We start from the raw sequence: 18,303 nt of genomic DNA, 5'->3' as shown, positions 1-18,303 counted from the left end.
AAAATGAGAAGTTACGAAAACTTTATTTTCAAAACAACCTATGATTATGTTTGTTTACAAAGAAACTCTCATAAGTTATTCTGACCTTGCACCAGTATTATCGAGTGAAATAACCATTTTTTGCAGGATTTTGAGAACGTGATCCCGAAGGATAACCAAAAAAGTTTACCACCTATCCGTGATATTGAACACCAAATATATTTTGTTCTTGATGTATCACTGCCAAACCGATCAGCTTATAAAATCAATCCCGTGGAGATATTGGAGCTTTTTTTTTTTTGTCAAAGACTTGAATTTCATTCATATCAAACAGCAACAAGCACATAGAAAGGGAGCAAGAGCCCCAAAGTTTAAGTCAATACAATAGACAGCATTCCCCAATGCTACAAAATAAAAGATAAATTTCATCGATTGCAAATCCAAGAGAGCTATGAACCAAAGGCTTGGGAGCCTAATGGCACATGTGAGATCATGGTGAACCGAAAGGTCATCTTCGAAAGCTTCGAAGGATGAGTGATTGTTCATTGTCATAAGACATGGTGACGTTGAGAAGGGAGTCGATGCTTTGATTCTCGTCGGAGCGAGATGCACGATCCAGGTGACTAAGGTGTTGTAGTCGTTGAAAGGTTGCTTTGAAGCCCGAAGCATAAGGAGTGGATCTCTTCGATAAACCGCATTATAAGCTTGTAGGTATGGGATCCGGTAGAAGGGAGGGAGTGAATCATGATGCTTGACATCATCAGAAGGGCAGCTTGAGGGGTAACCGTCATCAAACATATCAAGTTCAAGACCTTGATTACCACTTTGGCTATACCAATTCGAGATAAGTAGACCATAATTTGGCATGCTAAAATACACAACTCGCAAGTCTCTAACATCAACTAAATCCAGGGTTCTTTCATCATCTATGAATAACCAAAAAAGCTTCGATGATACCTTTCTCCCATGGAGTCTTCGGCCATAGAGAAGAGGAGATCGACACATAGCATGATTTTGGCAGGGCATAGACAAAGAGCTCATGGACCTAGAAATCGTCGGTTTAAAATCTTGATATAAGCTTATGGACTTGGGCCTGTTAGGATTGAATGGGCCAGGACATGAAACTAGGTCCACTAGGGAAAACCCTAGTTTCACAATCTGAGGCAAAGGAGAAAGTTTGGTGTGACGGCTGACCGATATTTGCAGAGATCTTTGCGGAGCAAGGAGCCTCTCTGGTGAGTGGAAGAGCGTCGGTAATAGCCGGTGGTTGTGGCCTGATTCTAGGTTGGAGACTAAGTCCACTGGGAAAAAATCCTAGTGTCACAACCGCTTGCCAAGTTGAGGACGAAGTGAGATGTCTATCCGAATTTGATGGAGAGATTTGTGGTGCATAAAGCATCTCTGGTCCGTGAAAGATCATTGGGAGCAGACAGTGGCCGTGAAGATAATCATTTTTAGAACCTAGGTCCACTGGAGAAAATTCTAGTTTCTTAATCAATTGCCAAGGTGGGTTAAGATTTTGACGGCTGCCGGATTTTTGTAGAAATTTTTGTCGAGTAGAGAGCATCTCCGGTGGAATAGCAGCCAACGGGAGCAGACAATGGTCAGGGTTTGGTTTGGAGGCAAGGGACAAAAGAGATCGAGAAAGGTTAAACAAAGAAAAACAAAGGAGAAAAAAGTTGCAAAAGGGGACACTAAGAGAGATAGATCGGAGCCAAGCAGAAGTAGGAACGATGAGAGACCGACGCCGGCGAGCAGTAGCACCGCCGGCGTCGAGAAGGTTGGCTAGAAGAGAGTTCTCGATAATCATGTCTGGGAGAAATGCTCGATCGATGATGCAATATTACAATGAATTCGGAGATATTGGAGCTTGGAAGGCAATATAATTAAGAACTAGGTAATAACCCGCACATAGTGCGGATATATCAATTCAAATAAATTTATTATTTGGGATTTGATATTTGTGTGTGTAAAATAAAAATATGTAAATAATTCTTTTTTTGTTTTATTCAAATTTACGTTTATTTTATATAAAAATATGTTTCACCATGAAATATTTGAAAGTAAATAATAATTTTAACGTGGTGATAAAATTTGTATGAAATTTATTTTAATAAAACATGAATAATTATTAAATTTTTAAAAGATATTAATTTATTGTTTTTTTAAGAAGTATAATATAATTTCAAATTAAATGACTACAAATAGTTTAATTTATTTAATGAATTTTTATTTAAGTATGTAATGATATAGATGTAATTAAAATTAATTAATAGGGTTTATTTGTTAAATTGTACTTCCAGCTCTCTAACGACGATATATCGTCATTTTTTGGAGTGGTTCTTTATTAATATATAGAGATATCACGAAAGAAAACGTTTCTGTTATTTTTTTTGCACCAAATTTCTGATCAAATTAAATGTAGAACAAAAAACCCTCTTTATCTCTCATTAGTGAACAAGACTCTCTGGGAGAGGTCTATATCTAATATTTTATGTTATAGTATAAAATCTTGTTACACATGGGATTCTAACCCAAATATTATAAGCCCCGCTAGTAAACCAAGTAGTAATCTACGTACAGCGAAGAATACGAGGTGGAATTAATATTAATTAGCTAATTAAGAGTGAAGAGATGAGTTGTTTAATAAGAATTCTCATCAGCTTGTATGGAGAGAGTAGTAAAATAAAGTAAGTACTAATTAGATTCGACTGATTGACAAATGACAAATTAACTAACGTGACAGCCTGTATGTACCCAATAGCAACCAAATTCACCACGTTCTTTCTACGGGTTTATAGGAAAACCACTCAACCCAAAAACCAAAACAAACCAACAAAAAAAAACTAATAATCATCAGCACGATTGACCGTCGGAGTAGCACCGGAGCCTTTTCATAGGAAAATCATGCCGGAAACCACCGTGAGCTGCGGCTGCGGCATGCTGCCATTCCTCAACGAGCAGTCCATTAATAAGCTCGACCTGGTGGACACCATTCCCATCCCCAAGCATACCGATCATGACACGGCCTGGTGGTTTGGACTTCCGACGACCGGCACCGACAGGAACATTCCGGAGTGCACCACCGGCGGTCCAGTAACGGTGGCAGCCTTTACAAAAGTGTCGAGGCTGGTTAACGTTATAGTTGTTGAAGTAACAGAACTTTGTCTCCATGCTCTTGCATCTTGGACACGGTATGATCTTGTCCGGACGCTTCTCCGCCGTTAGATCCGATGACGTTGATGATGATCTAACGGCTGTTGTAGCATCCGGCTCTGGAGGTTGTTTGATCTCTTGTTCCTTTTTCATCGTCTGAGTGTTGTTGAATGCAATGGTTTTGCCAAAGAGTTTAATCCCCTGAGAATCTTGAGTCGCCATGAATAGAGTGGAAATTAAGATTAGCTTATGAAAAGTATGTTGCAGGTAAGAAATAGGAGAAGACGTCTTTTTATAGAAAGATGATAGTATAACTTTTTAGCAGGAATGGAGAAAGAAAAGGAGATGAAAAGCGACTGAAGTAGTGGGAGATTAAATAAAATATTTTGTTGGATAAAGTTGAAAAGCATATAGTATTAGGCGCATTCATCGCTTTATTTTATTTTACTTTTGGGTCTAGAATTCATATGTACACGTAAAACACGAATACCAGTGCAGATCAAGCTACAAATCTTTCTTTAAAAAGCTATTTATTTGAAAGGAAAAAAAAAGAGAGAAGAATTGGAAAGTAAAGTAGTTTACTGTAAAACCATCATCGAGTCCGTAAAGTAGTATAGAGCGCAGAAGTCTTATCAACACGTTTTCCCTTTTTGTCCACTTTACTCCTATTAAAACGAATATGAAATAAATGAAAAATACATTTATTACGTAACAATGTTTAGACTTTAGACTAGTGGATGCTTGAACGTGATCCAACTTAAAGTAATCTCAGTTTATTTGAAAGAGATTCTATACCCATGATCCATCTATTCACATCCGAATTTGCGTGTGTTGTATTTTCATAGATTATCAACGAAGTTAGAATTTCTGTCTTAGCGAAAGTATAGTTGATCCTAGTTTTTATTAGCTACATATATTTTCCTTCAATATATGTAGTAAATAACAAAAGGGTTATAAAGAGAAGCAAAAATATGTGTTGGTAAGACTTTTGCATTAATAATTTACGGATTTGATTATGAATTCACAGTGCACGAGTTACGAGTTCCACTTTACTAACACTTTAACAATAATCTATTATCATTAGGTTTGAAGAAGAAATTAAATGTGCAACTCTCTAGACACCTAGGAGTTTTGCCCCATATATATTTTCTTTTCAAAAACTGGATGAACTTGTGTGTATGTAGTAGTATATTTTGTCTGTTCAATTTTTAGAAAATACTCCTTTGTGTCATTCTAGCACATTTCACACGAATTAAGAAAATTATACATGTTTGCCCTTATTTAATAAGTAATTAATAGTTTATATTCAATGAAAAAAGTTTTGGGTTTAGGGGTAAAAAAGAAAATATAGCATTAAAAAATATATTGGAAATGTAGAATGACACTCTTTGTGTAACAAAAAATTTTCTCTAAAATGACACTCTTTGTAAAACATAGGGAATATACTTTAATTACATAGAAAAAAATTTGTAAATATTTTTTGAGTTTTAAAATACACTACTTTTTATGTTAATTAAACATTGATCTCAGTGCAAATGCAAAACTTGCACCCCTTGTCACCGGCTCTGCTTATAGGGTATATACTAATCTTTTATTTATTTTTATAATTTTGAGACCGTTGGATTGATTTTCCTCCTATCTTTACAGTTGATGAACTTTTGTATTTACTTGAATTAATTCTGTTTGTTGAAGAAAAAAAACAAAAGTATTAGTTATGTTTTAGATGTGATATTAAAAGACAAAGCCGTCAAAAAAGAAAAAGCTTGGTAATAAGTCAGTGTTGCGTAGGAAAAAGAGAAGAAAAGAAAAGTGTGAGCTTTTGAGACTCAGACATCGTTTATTCATAAAACATCTTTCACCCTTTGTCAGCTCTTCTTGTGGATCCCATTCAATGTATAGCCTCCTCATAAATCATAATTCATAAACTACTCTCTTTGGTTTTAAAATTTATACACCCATTGTAGCGGCCAGATTGAAACTATGGTACATGTTTAGATGAACCGGTTTATAACGAATCAGATTGTCAATAACTGGATCAATACAGATTTGGTCATCAACCTAGCTAGTATGATCCGGTCCGTTAGTCAAGTCAAGTTGGATTCACATATATATACTTTAATGCGTTGATATTTGATTGAAAGAGGGAGTGTCTTGAATGGAAATTGCTTTGAGAAAAAAAAAAAGATAAAGTTAAGCAAAAACACTTTTTCTGACAATATGCCACTTTCAATTAACCTAATTCCATTATTCGGTTTGACGTATATTTATCAAATTTTAAAACTAAAGAAAGTAGAAAAAGAAAAAGGAAAAAAGAGAACATTGATCGACATTCATCTTTTTCTTTCTTTGAGTTTGATTTCATATTCATCTTCCCTTTAAAACTGTAGTATGATTTTTCATTGGTATCTTTTTAGTCATAAAAGAACAAACTTTTACATACAGTATGGAAAGGAAAAGAAAAGATAGGCTTATTATATATAAAAAAAAAGAGAGAGATATCCTTTTTGTTTGAGCTTTAAGGAAATTGATGTTTGTTTCTTTTCGGTTTTGTTGAGCTGCCTTTATCAGTTCCCGAGCTGCTTTGGTTTATAATCTTTAGATACTCTTATCTCATGGCCGATTGAATTGGTTCAAATTGGTTTATGTTTTTCCACATGGCTTTGTGCTTAATAATATATTCTCATCCCGATTGAATTGGTTCAAATCGGTTTATTTTAAAACGGGATTTTTTTTTTTTTTTTGGACAGAATCTCTCTTTCTTCTCGAAAGAGTGTCGTCGAATCAAGTTTACAACTTAAAAACTCAAATTAAAGAACACAAAGCGAGCTTCACGGCTTAGGGTTTCGAGTACACTTACTTGTATAATAAAATATACTCTCGTTAAAGAAATGAAGAATTAATTAAGTCCTTTTGATTCCGATTTACTTCAACAAACAATAACACAACTAACACCAACTGATTCCCCCCTCCAACCAAATAAAAGAAAACACCAACTGATTCCATCTTATTAAATTAAAGGGGATTATATCCTAAGTCCTAATCCCATATTGTTATCTAAACACGGTTGAGTAGAAAATTCACAACTAAGAAAATATTAATTTGTCCCCACAATGGAGTAATTAAGGTGATTAACATTAATTCTAGAGAGACTAGCTCAGACATAGCATATATTATATAGTTATAAATTATATTTATTCAGAACCTACATCTCTCTTTGTTGAAGATAAAAATACAAACGCACGACAAAATCGACCTAGATATCTACTACACATTAAACATATAAGAAGGAATGAATATGGTGAACTGCAACTAGTATATCACGTGTCGCTATCGCTCCATGAATCGCTTTCGTCATCTCCATCATCACTTGCTACAGCCTGAGACAACAGCTAGATATGTTAATGCCTTTTAACGACAGGAATGGATTGTACTTGGAAACTGAAACAGAGGATCATAATGTCAACCTGTCTGATAGAGTTTGCCTTCTCTAGAATAACGCTAATATTGGTGTTCATCGTAGCTTCCGATGATGCTGTCTTTGTCGTGACCACACGTCTCAGGTTAAATTGCTGTTATGATTCAAAAGGATTTTGTTGGTTACGAAAAAAAAAATACAATTTATTTGAAGTGCTAAAGTTCTTGTCACGAAAAAGACTCACTTTTGTTCGGATTTGATGCAAGAAGTCTCCAGCTTCTGTCTCTTTTGCGTTGCCATGAATTTGCTTATAATCTCTTACACTGTTCTTAAGATTTACCTATCAATCATTCACCACATAAAAACTTCTTATGTCGAGAAAAGACAAAGAAACATCGAAAAAAAGAGTAGAGAAGTTGATTCTTTATACCTTGATTTCTGGTTTAGGATCAGAAACAGTGACAATGTTTGATTCCTCTTTCTTGACTGCATGTAAAGACTTGTTGTTCTGTTCGAACGCGCGCATGAGAGCGTCCTTTAGAGACGTCTTGTTGTTATCCTCGAATCTCTCCGATGATGGTATCTTTGAAACCATCCATTGTAAAGGTGGGAGAGGCGGTGGTAATGGCTCAGCTGGATTTTGGAGGTACGAGACATTTCCAACTAAACATGCACTTGCTGTTTCAATCTTTGGAGATGGTGCTGAGAGAGAAGAATCTTCAGGATTGGTTCTGTTAAAAGAATCATAGAGCTCTTGTTGGTTCTTGCTTTCACGGATTTTTTCTGATTCTTCTTCCCACTGCTGCTCAGACATTGACACAGAGCGATCGTCATTGTCGCTGTTATCTGAAATGTAAGAAGATGATCTACAAAAAGTATCCTTGTCTGAATCAGAATCAGGAAGTGAAGTAGCAGTAGTCTCTGGCACTAACTGAAACGAAGAAAATGTGTAATCATCTGGAAGTTTCAGCTCCATTTCGGAACTAGGTAAGGTTTCTGAGGATTTGAAAGATATCTTCATGTGATCAAGTGGAGGAGATGAAGTAAACCAATCAAAAGGAGCCTTATAACATTCTCTCAAAGGTTCTTGAAAGGTTTCAGTATCAATCTCTTCAACAATCTCTGGAATTGTTTCGGCTACAATCTTTGGTTTAGATGGTTGCAGTCCCAGTAGATTTCCATTAGTCCATGTTTTAATGGATTCTGTGTCACAAGAAGTCTCAGGTTCTTCTGATTCTTGATGTTCTTGAATACCAATAATATCATACAATGGATTTGAGAAGCCATTGGAATAACTATGAGTGCCACTGCCTATTTCCGAGGCCGCCCATGGATCTTGATGAATGAGTTCTTGAGATTTATCTACCGGTGATGATAAATGTAGCTCTGTTGCAGCAGCACATATGGACTCATCATCACTAAAGTTGTTAGTAATCTTCTCTGTTTCTTGCTCACACACAATGTTATCTAATCTTTCTTCAGTAATCTCATTGGAAACGTTCTTCTGGACCTGTTCAGTTGTTTGGTACGCTTGATCATTTTCAGATTCCGAATCGATTGTGTAAAGCGCATCAACAAAATCATCCCCTTCACTTTCTGTTTCATCTTCACTGTCCATTTCTATTCTCCTCGGTTTGATATCTTGGACTGCTTCAAACTCTGTATGGTCTTGTAGTCTTGATACCAGTTCAGCATCTACCGTTGTATGTTCATTCAGTCTTGATACCGGTTCAGCATCCAAGACAAAGTTAGTCTTCATTATTACTTCAGGAGCTTCATCTGTTGCACATTGCAGAACATTGCATTCCTCCACTATCTCAGCTTTCTCATGCCAACTAACGCGAGCTGCTAAATCTTGAGAAGGACTACCATTTGTGTCTTCACTTTCACTTTCAGAAAGAAGTAATGAAGCAATGGTTCGAGAACCAGGTGTAAACCTTGAAGAAGAAGATACACCCTTTAGTTTATCTCCACCGCTTCTGGAATCGAAAGAGAAAGAACGATGATCTTGCAAGTCCGATTTTGATTCGATTGAGGCTGTTTTAGAACAAGAGGTTCGTCCACTAAAGCTTAAAGAAGTAAATGTCTTCCTGAAAATTTCATGTTCTTGAGTCATATATGAAACACATATCAATAATGTCAAACCCAAATGTATTTTACCTGTCACTCTGGTTAGCTATAGAGGCAAGACTTGATATATCTCGATTCCGTTGTAATGATTTTTTCTTCTGTTTCATGTAGATAAGTTAAGGACACAGAATAATAACCATAAAGAAGAAGAGACTATGGTTTAACTGATATAAACAGACCTTAATTTCTGGAAGTTTAGAAGCTCTTGATGCTCTTTTGAAATGAGTAGGATCAGAGTATCGCTTCAAACAAGACCCTGGTCCATTTATATCAAACCTGACGAAAACCGCAAAGAATCAGGATCACATTTCCAGCCAGTCTAAACGTAACCAAAGAAAAAAGAGAGTAAAGTGTACATACTTGTCTAGCAAGTGCAACCGAGGAGGCTCCCGGCAATCTTCATATGGAGCCATTATAAACGGTGGCAAGTCGTCATATATAAAGTGATTTTGCACATTTGGTATACGAGGATGCCACTCTAGGCCTGAAACAGCATGTGAAAACTCAATTGATTAACTATACTTAGATTGATTCACTATATCAAATAGTATCTTACTTCTTTTCTTATTAATAATTTAAATGGTTACTACTAAAATATCACTTTTTTTTTTAATACAGATCCAAAAGGAAGAGAGTTCATAGCTTTCACCATGTGATGATCCAAGACTACTATCATATCCTCATCAAATTTTCTATACCCACTAAAGAGTATTTTAAGCTTAGAAGTAAGTGCAAAAAGGCATGTGAGCTAGGGCCTACACTAAACTCAGAGGATATTATTTAGTTTAAAGAACACAAAAGATGTGAATCTAGACAATAAAAGAAGGTTGACAAGAGATACAAGACAAAAGAAACCTCCAGTGTATGCAAAATGAATGTGGTTCGTTTGTGCAAGCACTTTCTTGTGGATTGAAGGAACTGTAGCTTCTATTTGCTTTAGTCTCATCTTCAATTTATTGCTTCTTGATGCTGTAATCATAACCTCCTCTTGTATTCCATGAAATATCTCAGCTGCAAACCTGAAACTCATGACAAGTAAGAACCATAAACTAAGCAAATGAATAAGACTAGACACAGCAAAACTGAGGATTAAGCACAATAAGATCCCTAACCCCATAATATTACACATTTTCACTTTGCTTAAATTATCACAAAATCAGTTTAACAAAAGACAAAACATTTATAAGTAACACAGTTACCAAAGAAATTGAAAAAAAAAACAGAGTTGGGGTTGACTTAAAAGTACTTACTCGGTGAGATCACCAAGTTGACGCAAGATCCCAACGAGTCCAGAAACAGAGACGCCATCAAGAATAGCTTTAGGGTCTTCACGGTCGACGTTTCTGTGAAGCTCCGGTTGACCTAAACCGTGGACGTTCCTAACTTGGAGCCTAACAAGCGGCATTTTAGTTTGCTCTGTTCTTGAGAAAATTCAAGAGAAAAAAAAAATAAATGATCAAAATGGGAACGAAGGATAAGAGACCAAGATTGAGTTGTTTATTTTTGTGTGGGTGTCTGGTGAGAGATTGTGGCAGCTCAACCGCCGAAAAGAGAGAGAGAGAGAGAGAGAGAGGGAAAAATTTGGAGGTTACAAAAAGGTGTTTGGAGTGTAAAGTGAAAGAGAGACTAGGAGGAAGTCGGAAGACATTGCCAACACCGCAAGCTATTCCCTTTACAATATCATTATAACAGAGAATATTAAAACACAAAAGTGCAAAGACAAAAGGACGAAAAGGGGGCTTGCAGCAAAAAGAAAGGTACCCATAACTTACTGTGTCATATGGAAAATAAAAGATACAGATTTGGTCATCTCGGAACTAAAATTTTCCTTAAATTTTTTTGTTTTACATATTTTAAATCAAGTATTTTTTCGTATAATTCATTTTTTATAAATTGTGACAAAAAAAAAAAAGTTAATATTTATGTTGGATATGGTTTTTTGATCACCAATAAACTAGTGAATAAGATTATGTTAAAATCGCTTCGATGACATTTAGTACTTGATACAATTTAAAGATGTTCAGAAAATTATAATAGATCTTTGCTTCTTCTTCACAAAAATTGGACTCACCTTACCAATATTTTACCAATTGTGAAAATATAGACTGATCAGTTTTCTATTCTGGAATGAGCGACTATCATTTTTTTCGTGGTCAAAAAAATCAAAACGGTAGTCTTCAAGTAGCACAATTCTCAAACAAACAAAATAATCTAGTAGACAACCTCATCAACTCGTTCATACGAGCAAATATTTGAAGAAGTAATAATATTCACAATTGGAGTAAAGTTTGGATCATTGAATGAGAATTTGAAAACTTCTAAAATATAGAAATGAGGTTACTGTTTAGATAGCTTTAAAGTTTGGATCATTGAATGAGAATTTGGTCGTTTGTTAGGAAATAGACTTGTTGAGTTGGCTACATATTTATTAGAAGAACAAAACTCCCATAAATGGGGCACCAATGCAGACACTCGTACACATCTATTACTATTTCTTTGTTTGTTTTATTTTTTGATTAGTAAACTATACTAATACGATTCAAAGCTTCTAATAATGATTTTATTTTCCTTTTAATAATGAATCTAGTCAAGGCAATTAATCTTTTGTTTCTTATTTTATACGATAAACTTCTTCTAAAATGTAGAGCTAGCCACATGACAAAAAAAAAATGTAGAGCTAGCCTCTTGCATCCTCAATTGATACCTCGACTATGGTGTGTGCGCGCGCGCGTGTGAGTAAGTATAAATATGTATTCATATATCTTACACGTTGAGACTTACACACATACATGTGGATGTGTGACCTACTCCCACGTTTTGAGATATACACACAATAAATCATGCACAAGCATACTTAGATCTGTGCTTCTAGAGTAGTTAAGGATCTAAAACTCCCACTAACCAAAGCAACTTACTAACTCGATCTCTTTTGTCGTTTTAAATTTTAATACTATATTACTTTCTCTGTATTAGAAATAATAATTTCTAAAATTTTCACATAAATTAAGAAAACAATTAATGTATAATTATAAATGTATTTTTATTTATAAGAACATATTTTTTATAATGATTAACTAATAGTAGTTCATCAAAATTGTAAATTCTCAATTATTGAATCTTAAAATCTACAATTTCATAACATTAATTAATAAAAAATACAGAAAATCAATTTAAATACAAGATAAATTACTAAAACATCATATGATATATTTCATCTGTGTCACAAAGAGTGTCATTTTGACATAATACACACAATTTAAGAAAATTATCTAAACTTCTATTTCATCCTTTACAAATATACTAAAGTTTTCTTTTTCTAATTAATTAGCTTAAATTATAAAGATAAAAATATAAATTTAATCTCAAAATTGCATTGAAAACATAAAATACAGAGGGAGTATTAGTGATACTAATAAATGGAAATACATTTATAAGTACTCAATACTCCAGAATGGATCAAAGATATATAGAGTAACATATCCTACTCCTAATCCTTACTTACTCCACACTAATACACACTATATATTAGAAGTAATCAATTCTATGGTCCTTGGTAGGCATAGTATTAATAAATAAGCCATGCGATTAGATCCATGCATGACTTTTAGCTAGTCGTCTATTTATGGAGATGCTACCTAATCATAAAATTAATCACATCTCATTTGGCATTTAATATTACTTCTGTCCTTTAATATTTGTTTAACCAATTTGGGATTGTGCGGTTGGAAACTTTGACGCAGATTCTATGAGCAATACACTGTTATTCTTATTTCCATCATATCAGTAAAAAGTTACAAACCTTTCAAAATAAATATTTGTTACTAAAACTAATATTATTGTTAACATATAGGATACGTTTTTTAAGAACCTCGATGGATATTTACTTTGAGACTAAAGATGAAATCATCCAATTGTACACTAGCATCATGCATGTCACACACTTCTTATATCTTCAGGGAAAAATTGTCATAGGAAAATTCTCTAGACTCTAAATAGTAAATAACGACATACATACAACAGTATATATTAATCATTTGCATAAATATAAAACAAGTATTGGTGCAATGACCCATCGATAGCATCATCAATGCTTTGTTTTGAGATGAAACGTGGCATATACAGTACGGTGTCGGATTAAGACATGATACCGTCATACCGTAATCATGTCCTAACTTGACATCGCTGTATCATAGACATTAAATTTTTCTTATATTTCGAAAACGTCAATATGATTTTAATTGATTGTATTAGATCTATGGCTGGTGATATCAGTCAGTTTTCCAATAAGATATTTTTTTTGTTCATTTAAATAAAATCCAACTCATTGACTTTGCAATTGGCAGATAGTTTATTCACGATTAAAAAAAAAATATTAATTATCTGAAGCAATTATATATATATCGAAAAATATATTAGTCTTTCGTAAATCCTTAATATACTGTTAATTTTTTTTTTGTTAACATATCAAACTGAAAATAGATATAAGAGAGTACATGACCCATCTCAGGCTTATAATTAAATTCGGAGCCCTACCTTCATGCTGATGGACACTGACACACTCTTAATTAGCATGGTTTTGGATAACATGCTAGTTACAATCCATTTCTCGTTTTAGGCCAAACACTTCTAAAAACCTACGATTGCCATAAACCAATTAACATAAAGCCCATAGATAATAATAATAAACAACTACATCCAACGAGATTTAGAGCCATGCAACGCAGATTATACAGAGTAATAATGTAGCTTGCTAGTTTCTGCTTGCTATAATTTTGTTCAATACAGTTAGAATCGAGTTATCACTATGGTCGAGGTCTATTCAACACAAAAATGGATCGTAAGAAACCAACAAGAAACCATGAGGTGGTAGGCTAGTGATTCTAACTTTAGTGGAAGAGTCGCCCTGTTGGTCTAGGTCAGGGATCGATTCTCTCCAAGCACAAAATTACTCAGCTTTATCCTTTTGACCACATGGATATGGGCCCATTGCTTACGACCCATTTACATATCTGGGGGATCCTACCCGTGGGATACCCTCTTCCCAGATAAACTAGTCTCGGATCCCTCCATAGATTTGGGGATTTTCTCTCTCTACGTTAACAAAAAAAACCAGCAAGAAGCTAAAACTGAAATCATAGTGATCACATAATGTAAAGTGTTTTATGAAACTTATCACGTCATCACAATTACATAACAAGAAACACAATCGTTGGAAACTCTCTAAAGGCCCAAAAAAATCCACTGTTAACCCCCTAAAAGCCCATGTCAGATGTTGTTGTTTTGGCCCTTCCCAACAGCGCGATTAAATAACTAACCGGGTTGACCCGGAATGTTTGGGTGACATATACAAAACCCAGAAGCGTATCATCCTGTTCTGTTAATTTCCTTACCTCTGAAAAAAAAATTAGGGTTACGAATTTACGAATTAGCAACCATGGAAGAGATCACCGATGGAGTAAACAGCATGAACTTGGCGACTGATTCCCAGAAGAAAAACCGGATTCAGGTTTCCAACACCAAGAAACCATTGTTCTTCTACGTCAATCTCGCCAAGGTCCAACACTTTATATGTTCTCTTTTAGCTTTTGAAAATTTTCTGCTCTCTAAAGATCTGTTTCGATTGAGAGTATGTTATTGTGTGTCAATCCAACCCCCAAAGGCTCAACCTTTATGTAAATCTCTATGTTATATGATCTTGTAGTACAACCCACCCAAAGGCTCAACCTTTATGTAAATCTCTATGTTATATGATCTTGTAGTACAACCCACCCAAAGGCTCAACCTTTTTATATACACATGAACTTGGTGTGTTTATGTGTAAATGGCTATTTTCACAGATTGGTGTTTAACTGAGTGTTTATTGTTTTTGGATTTTGTTCAGAGGTATATGCAGCAGTACAATGATGTTGAATTGTCTGCTCTTGGGATGGGTATGTATCTTTTTCATCCCTATTCTTCTGTATACTATTGGGACTGTAATTTGTTTTCTTGCTGCTATTAAGTAGTCTCTGATTCTTGGTATATATACCTCATAGTACTAATTAAGATTATCTTCTAACATGAAACATGTAGCCATTGCAACCGTTGTTACTGTTGCTGAAATTCTGAAGAACAATGGTCTTGCTATTGAGAAGAGTAAGTGATCTTTTTAGTCAGTCTGAATTAGTACATTCTCTAATAATGGCGATTGAGCTTTGTTTTGGAAAATAATGGTTTCTTTCTTATATATATAGAGATCATGACTACAACTGTGGATATTAAGGATGACTCAAGGGGACGTCCTGTTCAGAAAGCTAAGGTACTGTTTTTCTTAGGAGCAAACTCTTTCATGCATATTCCCATCTGTTCTGAAATTATGATTTGCTCAATTTCGGTTTCTTTGGTATTGCAGATTGAAATTACGCTTGTGAAGTCAGACAAGTTTGATGAACTAATGGCTGAAGCCAAAGAAGAGAAAGAAGCTACAGAAGCTCAGGTGCAGAGCTGATAATCCTAGTAAAATATTTGGTTTTCATGTTCTTTTATCTCATCTTGATGCTTATTTACTAATTAAAAGCGCTTTATTTCATTAATTTTTGGCTTCTATGTTTGATGGTTTGTTGTATCTGTTAGCTATATTGATCATATGAAGATATAGCGAAACCGTATATGGTCTCGCTCTTCACATAAAACATCCGGGCCATCTGTTTTTTCTTCTACTTTCTTTTTGTTTATCCTCGTCCTTATTCAAATTTGGATTAGAAAAAGATGACATAGTGATATGACTCCTAATAATGTACATATCACTAATAAAAGTGATCTTTGTCACATAATATATTTCTAGAATTGGTTGAGACGCTATGTTAAGTAGAAGTTTTAAAAGTTTACACAGTTGGGGGGGATCTAATACATTCGCACAAGCCTCTCGTGACATTTGTTGCTTTTCTGTTTTTTTTTTCTTCTTCGATTCCCATTTTCGTCTCCGTCATCTTTACGGCACAGAAATGTACACAAAACCAAAAGCTTACTCTATCTTCTCTCTCTCTCTCTCACATGCCTTTGTTCTTACTCTTTCCCAAGACTCAAAGTCACGTCCTTTTCTCCTCACTCATCACAACTCTCTCTCGGTGCAGAGAACAACTCCGAAGCTCCTCCCTCCACATCTCTTTCCGGTTAGTTAATTTCACTTAGTTCCTGCATTGCTTCAAAGACTCTCACAATCTTCTAAATTCTTGCCCATAATTCCTTATCCAATAAATGGTTTGAAAATCACGGGTTTGAACATTTAGCGGCGCAACTATATTTTTTGAATTTAATTGAAAGTTTCTTGTAAAGTTCATTACTTTTTGTATGTTTCCCATCCTCTTCAAATTTGTCGTTGGGGTTCATGTGTGTCAGTGTATATAATTAAATTAATTACTTAAGTTAGTCAACTACTACTTAAGGAATCTAGGTAGCTCCGACTTATTTATTAATGAGTCTCTGATATATTTCAGATCTGTTGTGGAGAACTGTGAGCCATCATTAACTAGTGTCAGTCCATCTCTGAAACTTTTCTAACGGCTTTGGTTGGTTCTAATGGCGGAGAACAAACTTAACTTCGATGCACCTCTTCTTTCTACAAGGAGGATGAAGAAATCAGCAGTGTCTGTGCGTAGAAACATGCCAAAGCAGCTCCATGATGTTGACTCCAAGACAAGTGAATCTCTTTCTGTTTCAGTTCTTGTCCAAGAAGACATGGGCTTAGATCAGGTTCCGGAATCTGCCTCTGTTCCTCTCAAATCTCCCTTGGAGAGTTCAGAGTGTAAACATGTAGAAGAAGAAGAGAGTGGAGATGATGATGATGATGTCTTCTCTGATGCCCTTGATACATTGTCTTTAAAGCATAGCATAAGTGGTGTTGGTGAGGGAGTGAAACCGCCAATGATGCCGTCTGAGGATCCTCAACCTCGGGCTTTCATGTTGGATCGGTTCTTACCTGCCGCAAAATCCATGACTGTGGAGCAACCACCTCAATATGCTTGGAAGAGACAACCATTGCCCCTCATGTCTGAACCAATGAGACAAATTAGAGATATAGTACCAGCGGAGGAGAATCGTGCAACTCCTAAGAGGTATGAGTCTATGATTTCTCCATCTTATTATCAGGGCATAGATTATGATGAAGAGAGCGAGGAGGATTCAGATGATGATGAAGTTTCTGAGTATCTTTCTAAGAGAGGCTGCGGGATGATGTCACCACAACTGTGCTTTAAAAACTCACTCGGTATGCTGAGCTCAGTGCATGGTCTTAAGGAGAAACCTTACTACAGCCATGATCAAGTGAAATCAAGCAAGGTCGCTCAGCTCAAGTCTCGGTTTCAATCTGTGAAAAAGGTTCCTTATCAAGCCTGATCTCTTTCCTTTTCACTTCTTTTAGTATTGTAGGGATCTGATCAAACGCTCACTAAAATATCAATCAAAATCTTGTATGCTTTCAGCTCGCTCTTGATTATAAGCAAAAGTTGGGGAATATAGCTCAATCTCCAGTACATCCAAGTGTTGGGAAGAAGTTTAACTTTGGATCTGAACAACTTGAATCGAACCTGAGTGCTACAAGTAGGCCATCTTCTCCTTACAGGCAAACTGGGTGTATGTCACCGTATCGCAGTGTAGGAAACTGTTCCCCTCTTCACCCTGCGGGTTTCCCTGGGACTCGCAAGGAAGCAGAGGTTATGAGAGCTAACAGGTTGAACAAGCATATAAGAAACATAGCCAAGTCTCAGGAACTACTCTATCCAAAAAGTACAAGACAAGACTGTTCTACAAAATCTGTCATGGAGAAGACATTATATGTTGACACAGAGAATTCTCCAAAGACCAGCAATGATCATGGTAACTCAAATGTCAAGAACTCGCCAGAAACAATTTCAGAGGAACCAGAAATGGAGGGAAAGAAACCGAAAGCCATTCTCGAGCTTCAGGCTGTAGAAAATCTTAGTGTTAGCAGTGCAATCAAGATGGGGAAGGCAGATGAGTTGGAAAAGAACAACAGTGGCTGTGATCTGTCTCCACTTGCTCCGCCACCACCCAAAAAGCCTTCTGATTCTTGGCTTCTCAGTAATCTGCCTTCATTAACCTCAAAGATCCCTTCACGGAGATATCTGTTTCATTCCAAAAAGAAGAACATGGAAGAAAACTCCACAAGTGTTACCAAGTGGGAAACTATAGTCAAGACTTCTTATACGCACAGAGATCATATACGCTATTCTGAAGTAAGCATCTAAAGATTTCCCTGGGAGATAAAAGAAACACAATATAGGGGATAACGCTAATCAGCCTTTGATCTTCATTATATCTTTTGCAGGAACTGGTTGCTCGTTCATCTTGTCAATCCACAACTTAACGGTTTGAAGCTTCCTAAGTCTGTCCCCTTGGAATGGATCATCAGGTTGAATTTGATTACAACTTCATAGGTGTAAGAAACCGAGTTTCTTTTGTGACCCGTTGAACACTTAACTCGTAATCCCTCAGATTGATTTACATGTGTAGCTATACTTCCATATCTCTGTTGCTTACTTAGCTAATAAGACGAACATTTGTTCCCAGTAAATGCTATGTTCATATTTCTATCATATAACTGTTCTGAGCGTTTTCAAAAGTTT

At 35.6% G+C, this 18,303-nt stretch overlaps 5 protein-coding genes across 5 annotated transcripts; 2 read left to right on the top strand and 3 right to left on the bottom strand.

Moving 5' to 3' along the window:
* Nucleotides 1-300: 300 nt before the first annotated feature.
* LOC147940764 (uncharacterized) lies at nt 301-1,431 on the bottom strand. Its single transcript, XM_087458254.1, has 2 exons — nt 1,411-1,431; nt 301-1,293 (listed from the first exon to the last, which is right to left on the bottom strand). The coding sequence occupies exons 1-2, from the start codon at nt 1,429-1,431 to the stop codon at nt 301-303; spliced, it is 1,014 nt and encodes a 337-aa protein (XP_087314380.1).
* Nucleotides 1,432-2,660: 1,229 nt separating this feature from the next.
* Nucleotides 2,661-3,655, bottom strand: LOC104700026 (cyclic dof factor 4). Its single transcript, XM_010415473.3, has one exon. The coding sequence runs from the start codon at nt 3,355-3,357 to the stop codon at nt 2,836-2,838; it is 522 nt and encodes a 173-aa protein (XP_010413775.2). The 5' UTR covers nt 3,358-3,655; the 3' UTR covers nt 2,661-2,835.
* A 2,578-nt stretch (nt 3,656-6,233) lies between these two features.
* On the bottom strand, nt 6,234-10,455 carry LOC104700024 (protein SCAR1-like). The gene is made up of 9 exons (XM_087459141.1): nt 9,931-10,455; nt 9,536-9,699; nt 9,041-9,164; nt 8,860-8,956; nt 8,711-8,778; nt 6,981-8,640; nt 6,795-6,890; nt 6,600-6,704; nt 6,234-6,512 (listed from the first exon to the last, which is right to left on the bottom strand). Exons 1-9 carry the CDS (start codon nt 10,083-10,085, stop codon nt 6,453-6,455), a joined length of 2,529 nt encoding a protein of 842 aa, XP_087315267.1. The 5' UTR covers nt 10,086-10,455; the 3' UTR covers nt 6,234-6,452.
* Nucleotides 10,456-14,019: 3,564 nt separating this feature from the next.
* Nucleotides 14,020-15,351, top strand: LOC104700021 (uncharacterized protein At2g34160). The gene is made up of 5 exons (XM_010415468.3): nt 14,020-14,234; nt 14,562-14,610; nt 14,753-14,815; nt 14,914-14,978; nt 15,072-15,351. The coding sequence occupies exons 1-5, from the start codon at nt 14,115-14,117 to the stop codon at nt 15,165-15,167; spliced, it is 393 nt and encodes a 130-aa protein (XP_010413770.2). The 5' UTR covers nt 14,020-14,114; the 3' UTR covers nt 15,168-15,351.
* Nucleotides 15,352-15,549: 198 nt separating this feature from the next.
* On the top strand, nt 15,550-18,273 carry LOC104700022 (uncharacterized). The gene is made up of 4 exons (XM_010415470.3): nt 15,550-15,831; nt 16,156-17,035; nt 17,140-17,913; nt 18,006-18,273. Exons 2-4 carry the CDS (start codon nt 16,238-16,240, stop codon nt 18,042-18,044), a joined length of 1,611 nt encoding a protein of 536 aa, XP_010413772.2. The 5' UTR covers nt 15,550-15,831; nt 16,156-16,237; the 3' UTR covers nt 18,045-18,273.
* The last annotated feature ends 30 nt before the right edge of the window (nt 18,274-18,303 follow it).

Source organism: Camelina sativa, chromosome 7 (genome assembly GCF_030686135.1).
Source record: "Camelina sativa cultivar CO46 ecotype springtype chromosome 7, ASM3068613v1".
Lineage (NCBI taxonomy): Eukaryota > Viridiplantae > Streptophyta > Magnoliopsida > Brassicales > Brassicaceae > Camelina > Camelina sativa.
Note: the sequence above shows the minus strand (reverse complement) of the source record. Positions and strands in the feature narration are given on the sequence as shown.